Source organism: Coccomyxa subellipsoidea, assembly GCF_000258705.1.
Source record: "Coccomyxa subellipsoidea C-169, whole genome shotgun sequence".
Taxonomy (NCBI): Eukaryota; Viridiplantae; Chlorophyta; class Trebouxiophyceae; family Coccomyxaceae; genus Coccomyxa; species Coccomyxa subellipsoidea.
The window spans coordinates 1,692,226-1,710,796 of NW_005178033.1; the positions used below are offsets into that span (position 1 = coordinate 1,692,226).

Below are 18,571 nucleotides of genomic sequence, written 5' to 3' on the forward strand. Positions count from 1 at the left end.
TCATCGAAATTGGAAAGCAGAAAAGGTCTGAGAGCCAGCTCCTCCCTGGGTGCAGGGCCGCAGGGACAAGTGGTGGTTGGGGGTCGAGTGTGGGTCCACATATATCCCTGTAAATTACACAGCAAGGGGTCATACCCTGTCTCTACGAAGACCAGCAACTCACAAGGATGGTTCAGTCCACGAGGGAAGATAGGATGCACCATGTTACAGGAAGGGGAGCCTATATACGTACCCTGCACCTCGCCAGTCTTGCGGCACATGCAGACGTAGTAGAAACCGGCGATTGTCAGGCCGCAGTCCTCGCCAGCGTTGAGGAAGCACTGCTCCTTCCACCGCATGTATATGTGGGAGTAGTCCCGCAAATACCCACACCTGCGCGTTGACATCGATGCACACATCTTTACAAAACCATCGGATGTGAATGTTGCCTACATGTCACAGAGTGAGGCTGGCTAGCCCCAAACATATTTACATTGTACACACAGCAGGACAGAACAAGGCAGGGTTTGTGCAGTTTTTGATGTGCTGAAGGAAAATGCTGTGCAATGAGCATGCTAACGGCTGTAGACACTCCATTTCAAGCATGCAGCAGAAGATGAAAGGCTGCTGTCCCACCTGCCTCTCCTCTGCAGAACATTGAGGCGCAGGGGCACAAAGTGAGGGAATTTGCTCCACTGTTTCAAGTCGCTCTGCTGCGTGGCCCCCCACTTCTGCGTCACAAAGCTGTGGTTGACGTTGTCGATTATCTCGCCCTCCCACGACGTGACCACAGGCGACTTGCCGTTTGGCAGGTGCCAGGTACTGCTACCGCATAGTGTCCCTTCCTGCAGGTTCACATCCTGCAAGCACACAGCCAGTATTGGCTCTGGCAGAGCACCTGAAATACTGTTGTCTTAACACAAAGCTTGTGTAGTGAGAAGCTCAAGTTCTAATCAGTAGTTCTAATCAGCGTTCACAACATGCCGCTGCCAGCTCAGGTGAAAATTTGGGTTAGGTGATCACCTCCACCCGGATCTCAACCGGCCAATCCTCCTCAGTGCTGCAATCCAAGCGTGACACGCGCTGCTTGCCTTTGAACATCTGCATGAAGAGGTTTTGATGTTTTTCAGAACATGCCTGCCGATGTTTTATTGGATTGAGTAAACAAGGTAAGCAATTGCACGGAACGGTAGGCCTGTACCTGGCCTGCCTGCAGAAAACTACAGCTGGCTGGTTGAGAGAGATCCTGCAGCAGTTGTGCAGCATTTTAGCAAGCTGTCATATCAAGATTGATACCTTGAGAATTGAAGAGTAGTCACAAGGACGAGCACGAGCAAAGCCCAGTACTAGAGCTGGAATTTACATCAGCAATGGGCACATGAGGGCTTTCAAAATTCCAAGTTATGCTGGATGATTGATGTCAAACCTCAATTTCCTCGTTCATCTGGATAGAGCTCCCAGTGTGTGAGCCAGGAATTGCTCCAAATCTTTGGTGGTCGTCAGTGGAGGTTCCAGGGCATGGCTGCTGTGGCCGGTGCCGGATAGCTGCAGCTTCGAAGGCCAATTCTGTGCTTCGTCGCCAGCCACCGAGAATGTTCCTCTGCGAGTCACAAGAGTTGTCGTCGAACTCACACCTTTCGGAAAGCCTTGCACCCACAAACAAGGCTATTGCGCAGGCTTAAAATACAAGCTTGGGCGTTCAGCGGTGGCAAATTGAAAAATAGATATAACTTGGTGGCAGGTGTCTTCCATACCAGCAGAAAGGAAGGCTCCGACATCTCTCTCTCTCGTTCACCGGACCTCAGATCTATAATCTGAATCTGATTTAGACGGGACCTTTCTCCTCCGATAGGCATATTAATCCTGAGATCTCACTACAGATGTTATCACTTTGGCAATTCGACGGGATGGGATGACCTTTGAGACCTCGTTGAAGTGGTCGAAAAGGTTTGCACAAGAGGGAACGCCGTCCTATGTAGCTCCGCAACTCGGCCAAATCTGCCTTCTGAATAGAGCTTTCTTGTGGACTCTGGTTTTTGTGGACACCAATTATGACGTTCGGAAGCCTCCTTCGTTGAAGTTTATGGTGGTTCCAAGATCTGATGGGCTATCACGCATACAATTCTTATGAAGCTCAGAAAAAGCTGGCAGGCACATAGTCAGGTACTTTATGCTCTGACACGCGTCGTCTGCCTCTGATAAGACTGTAGAAACACTGTGGCCTTAATTCACATGCACACTGTTGTGCCTGCGCAGGTTCTTGTAGAGCACCCTGAGGAGCACTTGCGCGTGATAAAGGAGGCCCTCCAAGAGAAGGAAGGGATTCCTGTTGAACAGCAGCGTCTCATATTTGGAACAGAGGCAGACCAATCCACAGATCTAAAGGAGAGCACAAAGCAGCAACCAGCAGCGGAGGAAATCTTATCGTCGCTCAACCAGTGGCAGGTATGTTTGAAGTCAGTATGCATGCACTGCTGTGTCTTTCACTGTGAGCCGAAGAAAATCCCATTTACAGTCCTCAAGCTCGTAGTGATATTATCGTAATGTGCATTTGCAAAGCTTTCAAGATGTCACCCTGACTTGTCCTGTAAAGGAAGGCAGGACACATGGCCACAAGCTTTATGAAGGGGAGGTTGGGACTGTCCAACGTGTGCAGGGGAATGCAACTTGCGTTTCAGTATCCTAACGCTTTGGAGCAACTGTGCGCAGAATTGTCATGCAGGCAGACTGTCCTATAATATTTTGGAACCGGACGTGGCTGCAATGACCCTCTATGTGCTTGGGACAGGCTATCATCTTCCAGGACGGAAAGGTCATTGGACGATCCTTGAGTCTTCGCCTCTACTCCTGCGAGACAGTCGACGGGGATCTCTGCAGTCAGGGCTTGGGAGTGGAGTCTTTTGCCTTGCAGCTCGACTCCTGGCTACCTTCTTGGAAGGCGAAGTCCGACGACAGCTCACCGCTCTACATCGCAGTTGACGAGCGCTTCCAGGCATCCCGCTTCCACATACAGCTAATAGGCCGCACTTCGGCAGGAAGGAACTTCGCGCTGCCCTTCGCGTACCACTTCGACGGGGCTCACGCCAAATCTCGTCTCGAGTACTTTGACAGCTACGTGAGGCGACACCAGCAGAGTCGTCAGGAGCTGCTTGACACAGCAGTGAGCTCGGAGCTGTGCGTCCATTTTGGTGCGTGCTGTACTGCCCTGTGAGTTGTGCTGATCGGAATTGTGGGACTTCACTCGTGGCTTCCAGAGCTGAGTGTGTCAGAAGGTCCTGGGCTGTCTCACGGCAAAACATATCTCACATGACATCACTTGCACACACTTGTGTCTGAGCCTTTGCTTGTTGCGCAGACGAGGGTCTTCAAGGCTTCACAGCTGTCTTCGACGTGGTGGACCAGCCTCACTGGCTGAAGTGCTTCGTTCTGCGATTCTCCGTCCTCATCGCAAGCAAGCTGGATGACAAGATTGTGCCGCGCAGCAACAGCAGCAATTGCACATCAGACAAGAAAGCAGACAGCATGGCAACCACAAAGCCACCAGTGGACACAGCAACGCATAGGAACCATCCTCAAGACATCCCAGAACAGCAGATAGCAGCGGGACCCGCGGTTGGCCCCGCCAGCCTATCGCAGGCGTCAGCGCTTGGGTGGCTTCCTCCAGCACTGCTGCCTCCAAAGGCAGACGCCAACGGCAAGCAGAAGCAGTCAAAGAAGCTCATGAAACAGCGAGCAGGCGCAGGCAGGGAGAGGGCTGCGCCACCCCCTGCCCAGCCCCCAGCGCTCAGCAGGCAGCAGCGACTGGGAAGGTGCCCTTGCCGATGCTCCCGCAGCAGACAGCAGAATGAGCGCTGCAGTGTCAGATTCAGGCGAGGACATGTCGACAGCCAAGGCATTCCTGCGGATGGCAGCGCCGCACTCCCTGGATGCCCTGCAAACCTCTGACAGCCCAATGGCCAATGGTCATACTGGCGGACATTCCAGGGCGGCGAGTGAAGGCAGTGACGCCAGCGGTGAATCTCAAAAGGCATTCTGCTGATAACTTGTGCCTGGGCTCACAAGGAAGCATGCCAAGAGATGAAGGAACTGATAAGGTCACATAAGGGAAAATGCAGGCTTTCTGATACATATGCATGCTGTGCAGATGCCAGCATGGAGCACGATGGTGTATGCACCTCCTCCAGCAGCCATGAGGGCTCCCATATACCTGACACAGCGCTCCAATGGAGCAGCATGCATGGTGCAGGTGAGTGTTTGTGGTCAAGCACACGGCATTTGACACTTGCCAACATTCTATTGTCTTTGCCTACAGTTGGAGTATGTTCTTGTGTGGTTGCATGCTATTCGCATCTCTCCTTGCGTCTCAAACCTGATGCATGCTTATCATCGACACAGGTAGGAAATGGCACGCGTGTCGTGCTGATCCCTGGATGGTGTCTTGCAGATGGCTTGGTCAGGGCGAGCTTGGCGAACGGGCATGGCACTGCAAAGGACCACAGCAAGCAGAACGGCTGCCACACGCCGCTTCCCATCATGAACGGGGACGTCATCAAGCAGGTGCTCCAGGAGCCAAGCAATGCAGTCACCAATGGCTTCATTCTGGACCAGCAAGCCCTTGTCGACACTCCTCACGGCTGGCAGAGCGCACAGGACACTGCCTCAACCAGGTCCCTGGATCTGGCATGCGGGGAGGACAGCGACGTCACCATGCGCTACAGCAGCCTTGGGAGCGACAGGAGCGAGGGCACTGATGTCAGCCCGGAGCTGGCAAGCCCGCCCCTGCGCGCGCGGCCGGAGCCTGTCGAGCCGATCAGGCTGCTCGTGCCGGGCATGCATGAGGCCTCCGAGCGGAGGGAGATCCCGGGCGGGACAGCGCATGGTGCAGGCAGTCAGTCCAGGCCGCAGTCAGGCGAGCCGCGGCGCATAATGACAGGGCGATGTGTCAACAACCACGCCGCAGGAGGGCAGGGCAGCGGCGAGGTGGCAGACTTGGGGAGCCACCCCATGAGCGGGAGTTCATCTGCAGCCGGAAGCACTGCGGGCTCCTCCACTGGCGCCAAGCCGAGCCCTCTGGTTTCCCCTGACCGGGCTGGAGCAAGCAATGTGGAGGCATGGATGGGCACCCTGCTGCGGCAACCCATTCCTGTGTCTGCGTGCCCCTCGCAGCCTCAGAGCCCTGCTGAGATGGCCAGCACCATTCAGCCCGGAGGCCCTCTGCTGCCTGTGGAAGCACCGCCGGCGCAAGCTGCACCTGCCAGCCAGACGGTCCCTGCTCCCGCTGCCCCTAGTCAAGGCCCAGGGCAGCCTGAGGAGCCTCCGAGGATGCTGTCCTCAGGCGGAGGCGGCAGGCGGCACTCCTGGTCAGCAGATGACTTCCCAGGGTATCGTCCTCAGATCAAGCAGGTGCCGGCCTCTGCATTTGCTGCTGGCGGGGAGGACTCGCGCGGCAGGGCTTGGCCGGCTCAGAACTCAGGGCATTTAGGCCCCAGCGCAGCGTATCGGAGGGATCCTGTGAATGGCATGCGGCCGCCAGTCTCTGCCAGCTCGATGGGGTATGCTGCGATGCCACCAATGGCGAGCAGCATGCAGGGAACGTGGCAGATGCAGTCACCACAGCTGCTGAGCGCAAACTCGGAGTTCGTGAGGGAGCTGCAGCACAGGGTGCACCTGCAGTTGCAGCAGCAGCAGCAGCAGCAGCAGCGGGGCTTCCTGCACCAGCCTGGGGAGCAGAGGGCGCCTGTGCGCACCAGGAGCCTGCCCAAGATGGCAGAGCAGCAGGGCCAGTGGGTGCAGAATGGCCGCATCCCAGCCGGGGGAGATCAATGGCACCTGCCCGCAAGCCATGCCCTGGGGCAGCCCAGTTCACAGGCGTTCCCACACGAGCGCCAGCCTGGCAGCAGCTCCGGGAAGCAGGCCACAGTGCAGCACATTGAAGCCCTCAGTCACCACACTGCTGGCAGAAACAGGCAGGAGCAGGTGCGTGGGCTGCACAGAATGGGCTTCAGCCTGCCCACGACACCCGTGGCTGGGCACCAAGGGATGCCGTTCCCGTCCTCCGCAGCGGCCGTCCGGGTGCAGCTCTCAGAGGGACCCGCCGTGTGGATGGGCGCGGCTGACGCCATGCAGCTGGCTCTTGCGCAGCACAACAGCAGCAAGCCGTCAGACGCTCCGCATGCGCCGGCCGGCGACTCCAGGAAGCACCGGGAGAATGGCAAAGGGGCACAGCCGCCGCCGCCGCCCCCGCCGCGGTCCGGCGCCAATGCCCCCATGCAGCGCCAGAACTCCACGCAGGTGCATGCCTACTTGCATTGAGTTAATCACAGTGCCATGTGTCCACTATCTTATTTGCTGGATTGCACGGGTGAATTAATTGTTCTGGTCAAGGAGCCTTCTTCTCAAGATGGTCTGCCCCCTCCTCAGGTGCCCCTTCCAGCGCCGGCATCTCTGTGGGGCCACCAAGCCCCACCGCTGACCGACGTCGAGCGCTTCTTGTCTCTTGCGGCGCCCATCCTGGGAAACAGGCACTACCGAGACCTCAAGCTGGTGCGTTCGTTATCCTGCACCGTTGTGTTTTGCATCAGCTTGCTTGTTATTGCACCGCTTCATTGCGCGGGAATAATAAAGCATGCATATGTCGTTTCAGGCAAAACATGTATGATACAGTTCACTGACACCTGACTGCTTCTTTGCAGTCTGATGTGTGGAGCTTCTACGATGAGGCGAGCATTTATGGCAAGGAGGTGTTCACCATGGGCGGCGGGCGGGGGCCATCTCTGGCCTACTACGTCCCCAGCCTGTCAGCAATGCAGCTCTTCCTGCCCTTGCGCCCCGATGCAGCCCACAGGAAGGCAGCAGGCCAAGTCTACCGGCTGTCCGACGCCCTGGCTGCAAAGGTACGCCAGCTAACTTGGTTTTCCTTAGAGATTTGAAACAGTTTACTTCGATGTAGGTCACAAAGGAGTGGTGCATGAAGTGATGAGGCATGTTGCTGTGCAGCATCCGGAGTGGCCGCGGCTGATGACTCCTCTGGCAGAGCTGTTTGAGGCGACCAAGCCGTACGACAGGCCTGCTCTCAGGGAGCGTGTAGAGATGCTGGCAGGAAGCTCCAGCGTTGGCGGCATGCCGGGAGCCCGCGTCATGGATCAGTCTCTGACCGAGCTGCACCCTGCCTCATGGTAAGCTTCAATTTTTACATCATGTTTCTGCTCTTGGATCAGGTCCTTCCAGGACTTCCAATCCATCTGGCCGTGTCTTTCCTTCCAGGTGCTCAAGGTAAAAATTCTTCCTTTGCATCTGGTCTTCCAGGAATCAGCTGCAAAATCTGACATGCACTGTGTGTGCAGGATGTGCGTGGCGTGGTACCCCATCTACCGCATCCCGGACGCGCCGCTGACGGCCAAGTTCCTGACGTACCACACCTTCGCGCCGGTGCCCACAGCCGCCACGCACTATGGCGCGCGCAGCCTGGCGGCCGGCCAGCCCGGGCCGCATCATGACGGCCCGTTGTGCCTGCCGACCGTGGGCCTCAAGCTGTGCCACCTGGCGAACGAGGAGTGGCTGGACCCCGTGCCCTGCGCCAGCCTGGCGGCGGCCGGCATTGGGCGCGCCAACAGCAGCTCCAGCAGCTCCGCCGACTCCTGGTCCGTCACCACCGACGAGGAGGCCGGCCGCCCGGCCGAGCGCGAGCGTGAGCGCACCGCCGTCAAGGCCGCGGCAGGCGGCGGCTGGGAGGGGCCCTACGCGCGGCGCGCGCAGCTGAAGCACCTGAGCGAGAGCGCGGACGCGCTGTCGATGCGCGACGGCCTGGTGCCGCAGGCGGCCAAGGGCAGGCATCACGACGACTACATGTACTTTGTCTCCCGCTGCGACGAGGACTACTTCCGCCTGTAGCAGCTGCAGCCTAAAGCCGCGCAGCCCAGAGCTCCGCAAGTGGTTGCTCCCCTTGCTGTGAGCTCTGTGCAAGTGGTTGGCTGCTGCAAGATTCTCCAAGACACCCGCGGGGACCTGTCTTTGACTCGCCTCCACCCGATGGAACTCATCTGGGATGCTCAGGTGTTCCAGGACAAGGGTCAGGAAAAGACTCCTGCCGTCATCAGCAGTAATGGCGGTGGAGCTTCTTGAGCCAATTGGATCGATCGGATTGATATTCTTTTGTTTTCCTTGTGTGCCCTCAGCGGAAGTAGCTACATGATGACAAGCGTGATTCTTCAGCAAGAGCAGGGGGTCCAGTGGCAAGCAGTAGTATGGTGGACCCCCCATCCAGAAGAGTCCCCCTCTATGTTGTCTGGGAGTGCGTCCGTCTGGTCTACAGCGTGAGTGCTCAGCATGTATTCAACCACCAATGGGTGGGCCAGTGGAAATTTTGTTTGGATCTGCTTTGCAGCATGCATGGTACTTGATGAACAGATGCTTGTGATGTGTAGCCTAGGCAGTCAATAGCGTGGAGAAAAATGCCAAGCACAGGGCGCAAAATTTTCCATGCAGCAAGGCCACAGCATAGCTGGCGATTTGAGAAATGCTGCTTAAAGGATCAGTGCAGCATAAAGTCAGTGCAGAGTGTGCCAGAAGTGTATACATTAAATCAAGAATTTGCCAAGATGCTTGGCATGATTGCAGCATGTGCATCAGTGCTGATGGCTGTTGACAAAAATAGCTCGAGAGAGAGGAGAGAAGGCTTCACAGCTCGCTGTCAAACGTGTCTATGCTAAGTTTGCACCCATAGCTGTGATGGTGGAGGATGACTCCTTAGACCAAAGTGCACTGTGGCAAGTGACCTTTATTTGCGAATCAACCAGCGTTCAATGGCGCAATATTTATTTTCTGCCTTGACGATAATTGTCTCTCATGTAAGGACGCTCAAAGCAATTTGAAATGGGACCTCAGGTTCGGGAGGAACAAGGAATGGTAGTCTAGCATTCCCATATGGTCCAAGAGGTCATGCGCATCCATCTTGCGGGCAGTAAATACGGGCTTCCCTGCCATAATCCCAGGCCACGAAAGACTGCCCTGAAACATCTCCTTCCCTGCAAGGTGTGTGATCAAAACTCCTCGTCGGGGAGGCCTCAACATCAGCGCTTCTCGTTCTTCCTGATCCATTCCAAGATCTCGGCTTGCAGTTCCTTGCTCAACCCCCGCGCCGTTCCAGATTCTATGTCGCTCTTGTAAAGATTGAAGTAGTCCTGTACTTTCATCAAGATCAGCCACCACATTGGTCTCCCCTTCCAGAAGGGTCACAGTCCAATATTGCATGCACAAGCGCTGAAAAGATCGTGAGATACCTGGTAGTTTCTTCTGTAATAGCTGTCCAAGCGCTCTTTGTTATATCTCTCCTTGTTCGCCTTTGATCTTTCCAGCAAGCCTGCGTAGATCTTCAGATGTAAGCGCCTTTCGGGCAACGACGCGTTGCGTATATTCTATGGACATCAGCTTGGATCCCTGAAGTTGCGTAACTTCACTCCAGACAGCTGTGGGCCTGCAGCCTAATGAGCCTCAATGGGTTAAGCGTTCATTGAGTTCCTCATTGACAGGCACCTGCTATGAGGTCATCAGCAGGAGTCTTCTTGGCGGGCTCCAATTCACTGGCTCTCGCCCAGCTTCCCCCGGCGATAAAAGAGGTGCTTAGCACTGAAAGATTTACGAGAGCCTTTCTTCTTGTGAAGCCAGATTGATCCTGCAGCTCAACATACCGCTGTCAAATCTCATGAAAGTGACGTGTGCTTGTGCACACGAATTTAGATTGCAGTCATTGGCAGGGCAGGCTTACTCCTGAGACATTGCAGCATGTCATCTTCCTGCACAGAAAAGAGATTCTGATCATATTACAAAATACTGCATTTTCTGGTCTAAGACAGATGAACCAAGGATAAGAACCTGAGATCACTATTGGAGGCAGGTCCTGAGGGACCAATCAACTTGTATACCCCTCACCTTTGACACCTGCGTTGTCTAGATTGATCCGATGAGAAAGGCAAAACATCAGATCTCCGCAAGGAATGCGCAGAACACAATGGTTGCATGACACGCGTTGATGCGAGGCAACCTGCGGTGTCTGTCAATGATTGGGTTGTTGCACGCTATCAAAGATTACTTATTTGAATTAATGAGCAGTTTGTTTACTATGATCTGCCGGTGTGATCGCACCGGTGTGGGTTCTCATAAAAGACGAAGGAGCAGGGTCGAAAGAGCATCAACCTAAATAGGAAGCTATGAAGAGCAATCGCTTTGCGATTCCATGTAATTGCGGCATGCCTGCGCAGCTGTACCATAATTCCTTGCAGTGACGATCTGCTGATCATGATCAGTGCCACTGCTGATCATGAGCAGTGCTTGCCAACTTGAAGTTGTCACGGTGAGCTCAAGCTTGCAATTGGTGAATATCTGTAGGTTACCAATGATTGGCGTCGGGTGTAGAAACACTATAAAGTGCTGCACTTCAGCAACGGCATCATTGAGTCCTGCTTATAATTATCATAATATGAAAGCTTTACTTGAAGCTAGAGCCAAGCCTTTAGGGCAACAGAGATTTCCAGCCCGCGGCTCTGCACTGCAACACTTCAACCCTGTTGAAGCTCTTAATCACCATGTCTGAGAAGATGCTGCTTCTGGACACACGACAACTTTTGGAGATGACACCAAACATGCATTGGAGCCTGCATGGGATGCTGATGTCAACATTCTTCAAGAAATCTTGATGGAAGGTTCAACAGTGGCAGTACGGTGGCAATTTCCCGACGTCGTGACAGTTCTGGACCAATTGCAATGCTCACTGCAGACACTCCTGTAACACAATCTCATGGCATCTCAATTGCAGTCTTCTTGCAGTCAGCTCTTGAATGGCGGTAAATCTCCTCACACCTCTCAACCGTTTGCAGTGCTGTCTTAGTATATACTGAGGTCGCGTCCAAAGACCCTTGTCTTCACCCAGTCAAACAATATCAGGATCCTGTTGCGCGTGCTGACCTGCCCACAGGAAGCAAACGAGAGTCACATCCTGCCACACAGCAACTTAGAGTTCCGGCAATGACATGCACTGAGAATTGCACAAACCAAACGCAGCAGCACTGTGGTTTCACCTGCTTAGTGATGTAGACAGATCGCCAGAGCAGGAATGACAGGTAGCCAGCCAGAGAAAAAGATGCTTTGCCGGCCTCCAGCTGTGTGATGGCCTGGTCGCTGCCCACGTACGCCATCAAACCTGGCATCACTCAAACACAAGTGTCAGTGCAAGCCTGCATTCATTGGGGCCTGGTGCACAGTCAGGGGGCACACGCTAGAGAAGACAGAGCATCCTTATTATGCTTGGGACAGCAATGACAGACACCGCTTACTGTACTGCTGGGGTCCGTGGGTGGGCTCTCACCTAGAGATAGGAATGCGAATGGCTTCTCAAAGTACTCCACCTCCTGGGCAGCAGCATGCACATTCAGCTTAGCCCACTTGGACGCACTCAGCAAATCTATATATTCAATCAATGGCTGAGTGTCTGTTGGGTCTTCATGCATCCCATGTCATGAGGCTTAAGAAATGGGGCGCACCTCACTGGCCGAGCCCTCCTTCCAGCGCGCAGGGAAGGCCTTGTCCAGGCCACCCGTGCCCAGCCTGTACCCCTTGTTGATCATGCGCGCGACGTACGCCCCCTGCTGACCCGCCACCTGCTCCCCGTGAGTACAAGAAACTCAGTCTCAACAATCATACGACTGCCTTTCCCCTTGGCAAGGCTATTTACGCCATTAGATGCTATGGCTGTCAGACGTAACAACCGACACCAGCTTTGATAATTGCATTATCGGGGTCATGGTCCATGCATCGCAAGGCTTCTCAGACATCTTGTTCTGCTTCACACCGGGCTCAGAGAGCGTGACGCAGATATGCAACCGTTTCCATCAGGGGCAGCTTACTGCGTGCAGTCAGCAGGCGCACCATATCTCTTGGCAAGAAAAGCCTGATAGAGTAAGGATAATGTTGGGTACAGCTGCAGGACGATGGACTGAGCCGGGGTGAAGAGTGCGCGCACCTGCGCGGTGGCGGGCAGGGGTGCGCCGGAGAGGCGGCTGCAGTCGCCGAGAGCGATGGCGTCGCGCACACCCGCGATGCGCAGGAACGGATCCACCGTCAGCTTGGCGGCCGCCGGGTTTCGCCCCGCCAGCGCCTCGCGCTGCACCGGCACAGCGCCGGCCACCGCCTGCACGAGCGGCCGCGCAGCGTTGCCGGTGGACCACACGCAGACGCCGTAGTCCAGCCGCTCCCCGCCCTCCAGCACCACCTGCGCAAGCTCCAGATTTGAGTACAAGCGCTCCAAATTTTAGTACAGGGGCCTGAACAGCAACTGCAAGACAGATTCTCAGGCCACCCTCTATCTGAAGGTCAACATCAAGAGCCGGTTTCAGGATGATAATCCTCCACTTGTAAGCTGAATCTACTGAATCTCGTCACAGATACTTCTGGATCCACTAAGCGCCCACAGCTGCCCACGACAGGCAAGCGCGCCTTTCGACCGAGCTTGCAGTGTGGCATCATTCACCGACCTGCCATGTTCACCTAGTCATGCATGGAGGATATCCGCTGGCAATGGTGGGCCCAGGAGTGCAGGTCTGGGGACAGAGGAAGTAAGAACATGGATGTAGAGTACCCCCTGCTGGGGCTGTCCAGAGGGGTATGCCACCCTCCTCCTGGGGGGCAAAGGTGCCAGGGGGTACTAAAGACCATGGTAGTCTTCAGTACCCCTTGAAGATGCTGGGAAAAGGGGCGATAGTAAAGGCGCGCCTGGTCCTGGGTGATGGCGACGACGCGGACGCCGGTGCGCACGGAGACGCCGGTCTTGCGGAAGGTGTCGAGCGCGCGCTGCTGCAGGCCGGCCGAGAACTGGGTCAGGATGCTCTGCGCGCTCTGCAGCAGCACCACCTCCACGTCGCCCATCAGCTCCGGGTACTTGCGTGCCAGGTCCCCTCGCACAAAATCCCTCAGCGTCCCCGCAAACTCCACGCCTGCCAGTGTGAGGAAATGAATTACTACCCAGTTTTATGCATCTGTCCCTGCCAAAATATGAGGACTCCGTTAGTACTTATCAGTGATCTGTGATAGGGCAGGATAGGCTGGGATCTAGGAGGCCCCCACAAGCTGGCAGGATGAATGGAGGCAGTCTGCTGGTGCCTCAACGACACACTGCAGTACTGTGTGCTCTGGAGACCTTGCCCGCTGAGCTGATTCCAATCAGAAAGGATTTAAAAACCCTCCAAGTGATGTGAGTATCCTCTGGACAGGCGGGTGCACCTGTGGGTCCGCCCCCGACCACGATGAAGCGCAGCGCCCTCTTGCGGTCCTCCTCAGGCGTGCCGGGCAGCGCGGCCAGCTCAAAGCACTGCCCAATTCTCCGCCGCAGCCCCACCGCATCGCTGATCTCCTGCACCACATCGCGCCCACACAATACTTGTTCCCCACCTTCTCTACTCTTGTATCACTCCGAGCAGATTGGCTTACGAGGTACAAACAGAGGAATGCATGAGGAAATCAGGGTGAGCAGAGACACAGACGAGGTCATTCTGTGGGCACCTTCAGGAAGTAGCAGTGCTCCATTACGCCTGGCACCCCGAAGGTGGCGGTCTGTTCTCCAATTGCAATGACGACCGCGTCGTAAGCGACTTCGAACTGCGGCCGGCGGCCGTTCTCATACGCAAACGTTGAGGAACAGAGGGCTAGCTTCCGCTTCACGTCCAGCACCTGCCCATGCGCATGTGCTCAAGAGCTGGAGACCATCAAATTCCAACGCAGGGTTGCATGGACTGTGAATTCACTGGGAGCATCATACCTCACACTCGGCCTCTATGTAGGTGACAAAGGGGTTGGAAATGCGGATGGGCTCCAGCAGAGAACGAAACTCCACAGTCCCCACTGCACAAGGAACAAAAATATTGGTTATATACAGCACCATGTGTTACTCCTTCTGGACTTGAGGTTGTCAAGATCAGCAGTTGTAATTCCATGAGATCCTGACCTGCCGAGCTTGGCAACATTGGGGTGAAGATGAAGTGGTTGCGAGGCGAAACACAGATCGCTTCAAATTTGTCTGTGTCGATCACCTGCGCATCGACAGCTGCCACTCAATAAACCATCAGTAATGATGACATGCTGCAAAAGAGGAGGCCGGTCTGCATGACAACATGCAAGTCCATGCATGGTTGCGCTCAGAGGACAGCAGCGCTTGCCTTGATCAGGGAGTGTGCGCCCCAGCCTGAGCCCAACACCAGGATGATTGGCTTGTCGCACTTCAGTGCAACCGGCGCGTCATCGCTGCCCTTGCCCTTGTTGCCCATTCTGCGCAGCTGAGCTCGGATTCTGCTCCTCCGAGGCAGCTTCCTCAAGGTGCGGCGAGCGATCAGCAACAGATCCTGTCATGTCCAGACCACGATGACATCAGACATTCCAAATACATAACATGCAGACTGGATCAAGATCAGGCTGAAAGAGGATCCGTGCATGAACACCAACTGCTCGGGACCCACCCCAATTGTGTCACTGGTCTTGTCCTTCAGGACTTCCGAAAACGAGCGCTGCGCCGGCCATTGCTCAAAGTGTGGAGCTCTTGGGTCATCTTCGGGATCAGGAGGCGGTGACCCTCCAGGTGATGAGGTTACTTTCCCCAGGTTGTCAGAGGTCTGCACAGCTTCCAAGTCATACTTTTTCGTTCTTGTAATTGCAAACTCGTGTAGGTTGAGTTGAGCAAAGCCTCATAATACCAGCTCATTACGCTTGCCTGGAAGGAAGGTCCTGCCAATTTCTTTTCTGCTACAGATTTCTGGGCAGCCACGGTGCGGCATCTCTGCCTGCACGGTCTCTGCAAACGCGCACGGGAAGGCAACCATACGGCTGGAGTAGGGCAGAAATGCCTCATGACAGTCGACATTGTACCTAGTGATGACCCACTGGAAAGATCTAGGAATGTCTCGGGCATGGCCCTCGTGATGAGCGGGATCTCCCAAAGAATATTATTCTAGCCTTCCACAACGACGTAAAAAGGAACTCTCTCTTTAAGCCAACAGAAAACAAACATATCCGAAAGCCCGAGTAAGATAGTGCATTCCTGATCGAATGACGGGGAGAACGTTCTTGACAGCTTCCGTCAGCTGCCATCCCAGTCACAGATCAGGTCCAAGAAAATGGATTTGGCACAAATGTGATGTGTGATTTTGTCTTCGATCATGACAGTTTCTGGTCCAGAATTTTGAGATTACAATTCAGCGGGAGAGGTTCCGCATGAAAGCAGTATTCTTGTCCAACGCGAGGCGCCCGAGAGTGTTGATCCTGCTCGGCCTCTCTACAATTGTCACGCTCAATGCCTTCCTTAGGTAATCATGTCATTTGTCTTTTCCTAATTTTGTGCAATAGCATCCATCGGCGTAATATGTGTGATGATATGATTGTGCAGACACAAAAATGCCTCCAGGCACAGAGCGCCAGCAGATGTTGGTGGGATTAGAACAGCTTAAGGCGGTGCATGAGAGGCACAGAGAGGTTCTGAACACGTACCAGGAGCTTGAAACGAATCTCAAAGAGTTGCAGGTTTGAACCGGTCACTACTACATATTTTAGAGTTCCTTATGCAAGGAGAGAGTACTGATCTCTCTCACAAATTCTGATGCTCTCATTGCCCGAACTTCAGGGGCAGCCGTCAACTCTGTTGACTCACATAGGCGTGGGCAAAGACGTGATGATGCAAGCAAAAGTCCCAGACACATCCAGGGTGTTTGTGGATGTCGGGCTGGGCTTCAAGGTTGAATGCACCCTTGAAGATGGCTTGCGCATCGCTGGTCTGCGACAAGCAGCAGCACAGGTAAGCTTCTTGGGTCACCAGGGGGAGCGTGTGCTGTCTTCAGCATGTTCTGGCTGTTTGTGAAGTTATAGGGCTTCGGGACCTGCACTGCAGGAGCAAATGGATCTCTGTGCAATGCAAGCAGTCAATATCCAAGCTGCTCTGTAAAATATGAAGAGGTGGACAGCAAGCACATTTTTGGAAGTGAAGAAGGAGTCTTGATGACTCAGCTGTACAGCAGCGGTGAATTCGTAGCAGTGTGGCATGCTGTGGAGCAATTTTCTGGGGAAGGAGGACGTGCATTGGGATGAAGAGCCTCAGTCTCATGAGTGATTAAGTGTGGAGGGACAGAGCTCCAGCTGGGCATGTATGATGGCGCATGGTAAAAAACAGTGCAGCAGAGGACACGCTTACTGCAGGCTTGCAGATTGATACTTTAAAGGAATTCAGCCTGAGAGAGGAGTGTAAACTATCTTACAAGGGCAGCAGATATTAATCTCCAAAACCAGCATCAAAAGTATCCTACACATCACAAGTCCGCATAGACACTGTCACAGGTGATACAACATACCCAGAGAAATTCCAAAGCAATTAGCTGAAGCAAAACGCGTGGCCTAGTAGCTACGGCCAGATGAAGGAGACCGACTGCGTCTGCGTCGCCTGGGGCTTCTGCTCCGATGCCTGTCCCTGTCCCTGCGCCTGTTACAGCGCAGCACAGCCCCCAACACTGCATCAGTCTCCCAACCATTGTGCACCCACTCACGGGATGATTGTCAACCAGGGAAAATCCACTATGTGACACTTGAAGATAAGTGTTCCTATATATACTGAGTATATTGATCTGTGAGATTCCTGCTGTTTCGTGTTCCCCAGCCCTTGTGTCTGCCACCTCGGTTTCCATTTGGGCAGGCAATAGCTGGCTGTGACACTGGCGAGCACATCCCCGGTATTGGGCGGAGTAAAAAAGCTTCACATGAGCATCACATGTGAGCCGATTTATGAAGAGGGGGCACGCCGAGGGTGGCGCAGGAGGAGGCAATGCCGGTGTTGGGGTGGTGTGGGTGGCAGTGCGCAAGGGAGATGGATCGTCTGCCACCTGGGGGAGGGGGATCGACGGCGCGCTGCTGCGGCGGCCCGCTCGATGGTTTCGCGCGCGCGGCGGTCGCGCTCGTCCTGCAGCTTGCGCTGCGCGACCGTCAGCACGTCCTTCTGGAAGGCCTTGTTGATCTGCGCTGCCCGCAGCCGCTTCAGCCGCTCCATCGGCGTCTCCTTCCCCTTGTCCACCGCCTGCACGCCGGCATGACCTTGCTTGGTGGGCAGGAGGTTTAACACAGTAGCTGTCTATAGTTGCCACATCCAGAAACAGAAATGACACAGAGGGAACATAGATGTGAATGCTCTCCTTCAACGGCGCGGACAGAGAAAATGGAACAGTGACAATCTCAAAGAGAAAATTTACAGGCAGTGTTTCATGATGAAGAAATGAGCACCGGCACAGGGGTTGCTTTGCTGGCCGCGTTCTTGGTCTTCTCCCGTTCCCTGTCTCGCTCCCTCTCTCGCTCTCGTTCTCGCTGCCTTTCCCGCCGCCGCTCGTCTTCGTAGCTGTAGTAGGCTTCGTGCGCGCGCACGCCCTGCATGGTGACGGCCTCCTTTGGCAGCGACACTGGGCCGCCTGCACCTGCAGGATCGATGCCCTGGGGTAGCACGTCCACAAAGGGCCCATCCCTGCAGCACGCAACACAGCAGCCCGCCCCAGTTCCATGTCAGGCCCGCCCGTTGCTGCAGCCCTCAACTATTGATTTGAAGACCCACACACCGCAACTCACATGTGTGTCTGCTGGTGTACAATTATGCTCACAGGAGGCCACCAGTGAATCTTGATCATACGCATTTTATGTTGATCCAATGTCTATGGCCAGCGCTTGTTGCAAACCCTTCAAGTGTCTTAAGTGGGAGGACAGTAGGTCTCAATTGGCCAGTGTTGTTGGCGAGCAGGGAGCAAGTTACGGCGCAGACCGCTTGGGCGCAGACATTCCGGGTGTCGCGTTGCTGCTACCGCGCGCCTTGGAAGCCTTGAACTCTGTAATGAACTCTGTCCTGGCCGTATCGCCCCTTCTCCTGGGCGGAGATCTGGACCGTGAAGGGGATCTGGACCGCCGCCTGCGTAACCCCTTGACACATGTCAGGCAACACAGACGCATATACACCTAGTAGGACTCCAAACGAGGAAGTACACACCTTGCAGGTCCCCAGTTGATACCTTCAGGCACAGATGCAAGTAGCTGATGTGCCACCAAGGATAGGGAAGAAGGCAACCTGTAGGCGTCGTAGGTGGGGCTGCCTCTGCGCGGCGGGCGAAGGTCCCTGTGCGATGCGGCGCTGGGCGCCTTAATCTCTGGCGCCTTGTTGACGAGCGGCCCCAGCCCCTGCCCTGCCATCCTCCTGGCGCGCTGTGCTGCAACCTTCCGGCTGAACCTCCTCCTGAAACCCATTGCCGCAGCCTTTACTACCCAGAACAACATGACGGCACCACTTCCAAGACAATCCAATGGTTTACGAATTGCAATGAGAAAATGCTGCTCTTTACGACTGCCAATGCTGTGATTCGTGAGAAAGATCAGTGCAAGGAGCTGGCGGCGGCTCACTTCTTCTTTGGGAAGATGCCCTGGGCCATCTGTTGCTCCTCGCGCTCGGCGCGGCGCAGCAGCGCGCCAAAGGAGTTGATGCCCAGGTTGGCTGCCAGGCCGTCGAGGTCTGCTGTGTCAGCCTCCTCATCCCCTTCTGAGT

At 55.0% G+C, this 18,571-nt stretch overlaps 3 protein-coding genes across 3 annotated transcripts; 1 reads left to right on the top strand and 2 right to left on the bottom strand.

The window, feature by feature from the left end:
* On the bottom strand, nt 1-1,080 carry COCSUDRAFT_42757 (hypothetical protein; the record flags this gene model as incomplete). Its single annotated transcript, XM_005646943.1, has 4 exons — nt 1-107; nt 233-372; nt 616-839; nt 1,003-1,080. The coding sequence occupies 4 exons, from the start codon at nt 1,078-1,080 to the stop codon at nt 1-3; spliced, it is 549 nt and encodes a 182-aa protein (XP_005647000.1).
* Nucleotides 1,081-2,106: 1,026 nt separating this feature from the next.
* Nucleotides 2,107-7,869, top strand: COCSUDRAFT_42758 (hypothetical protein; the record flags this gene model as incomplete). Its single annotated transcript, XM_005646944.1, has 10 exons — nt 2,107-2,142; nt 2,236-2,424; nt 2,891-3,167; nt 3,335-3,788; nt 4,095-4,225; nt 4,424-6,270; nt 6,400-6,522; nt 6,672-6,872; nt 6,976-7,154; nt 7,323-7,869. The coding sequence occupies 10 exons, from the start codon at nt 2,107-2,109 to the stop codon at nt 7,867-7,869; spliced, it is 3,984 nt and encodes a 1,327-aa protein (XP_005647001.1).
* Nucleotides 7,870-10,857: 2,988 nt separating this feature from the next.
* Nucleotides 10,858-15,019, bottom strand: COCSUDRAFT_66639 (FAD/NAD(P)-binding domain-containing protein; the record flags this gene model as incomplete). The annotated part of the gene is made up of 13 exons (XM_005646945.1): nt 14,729-15,019; nt 14,478-14,630; nt 14,181-14,363; nt 13,970-14,054; nt 13,784-13,866; nt 13,528-13,695; nt 13,249-13,378; nt 12,700-12,962; nt 11,993-12,241; nt 11,514-11,630; nt 11,339-11,381; nt 11,052-11,173; nt 10,858-10,938 (listed from the first exon to the last, which is right to left on the bottom strand). Exons 1-13 carry the CDS (start codon nt 14,924-14,926, stop codon nt 10,858-10,860), a joined length of 1,875 nt encoding a protein of 624 aa, XP_005647002.1. The 5' UTR covers nt 14,927-15,019.
* Between the last annotated feature and the right edge of the window lie 3,552 nt (nt 15,020-18,571).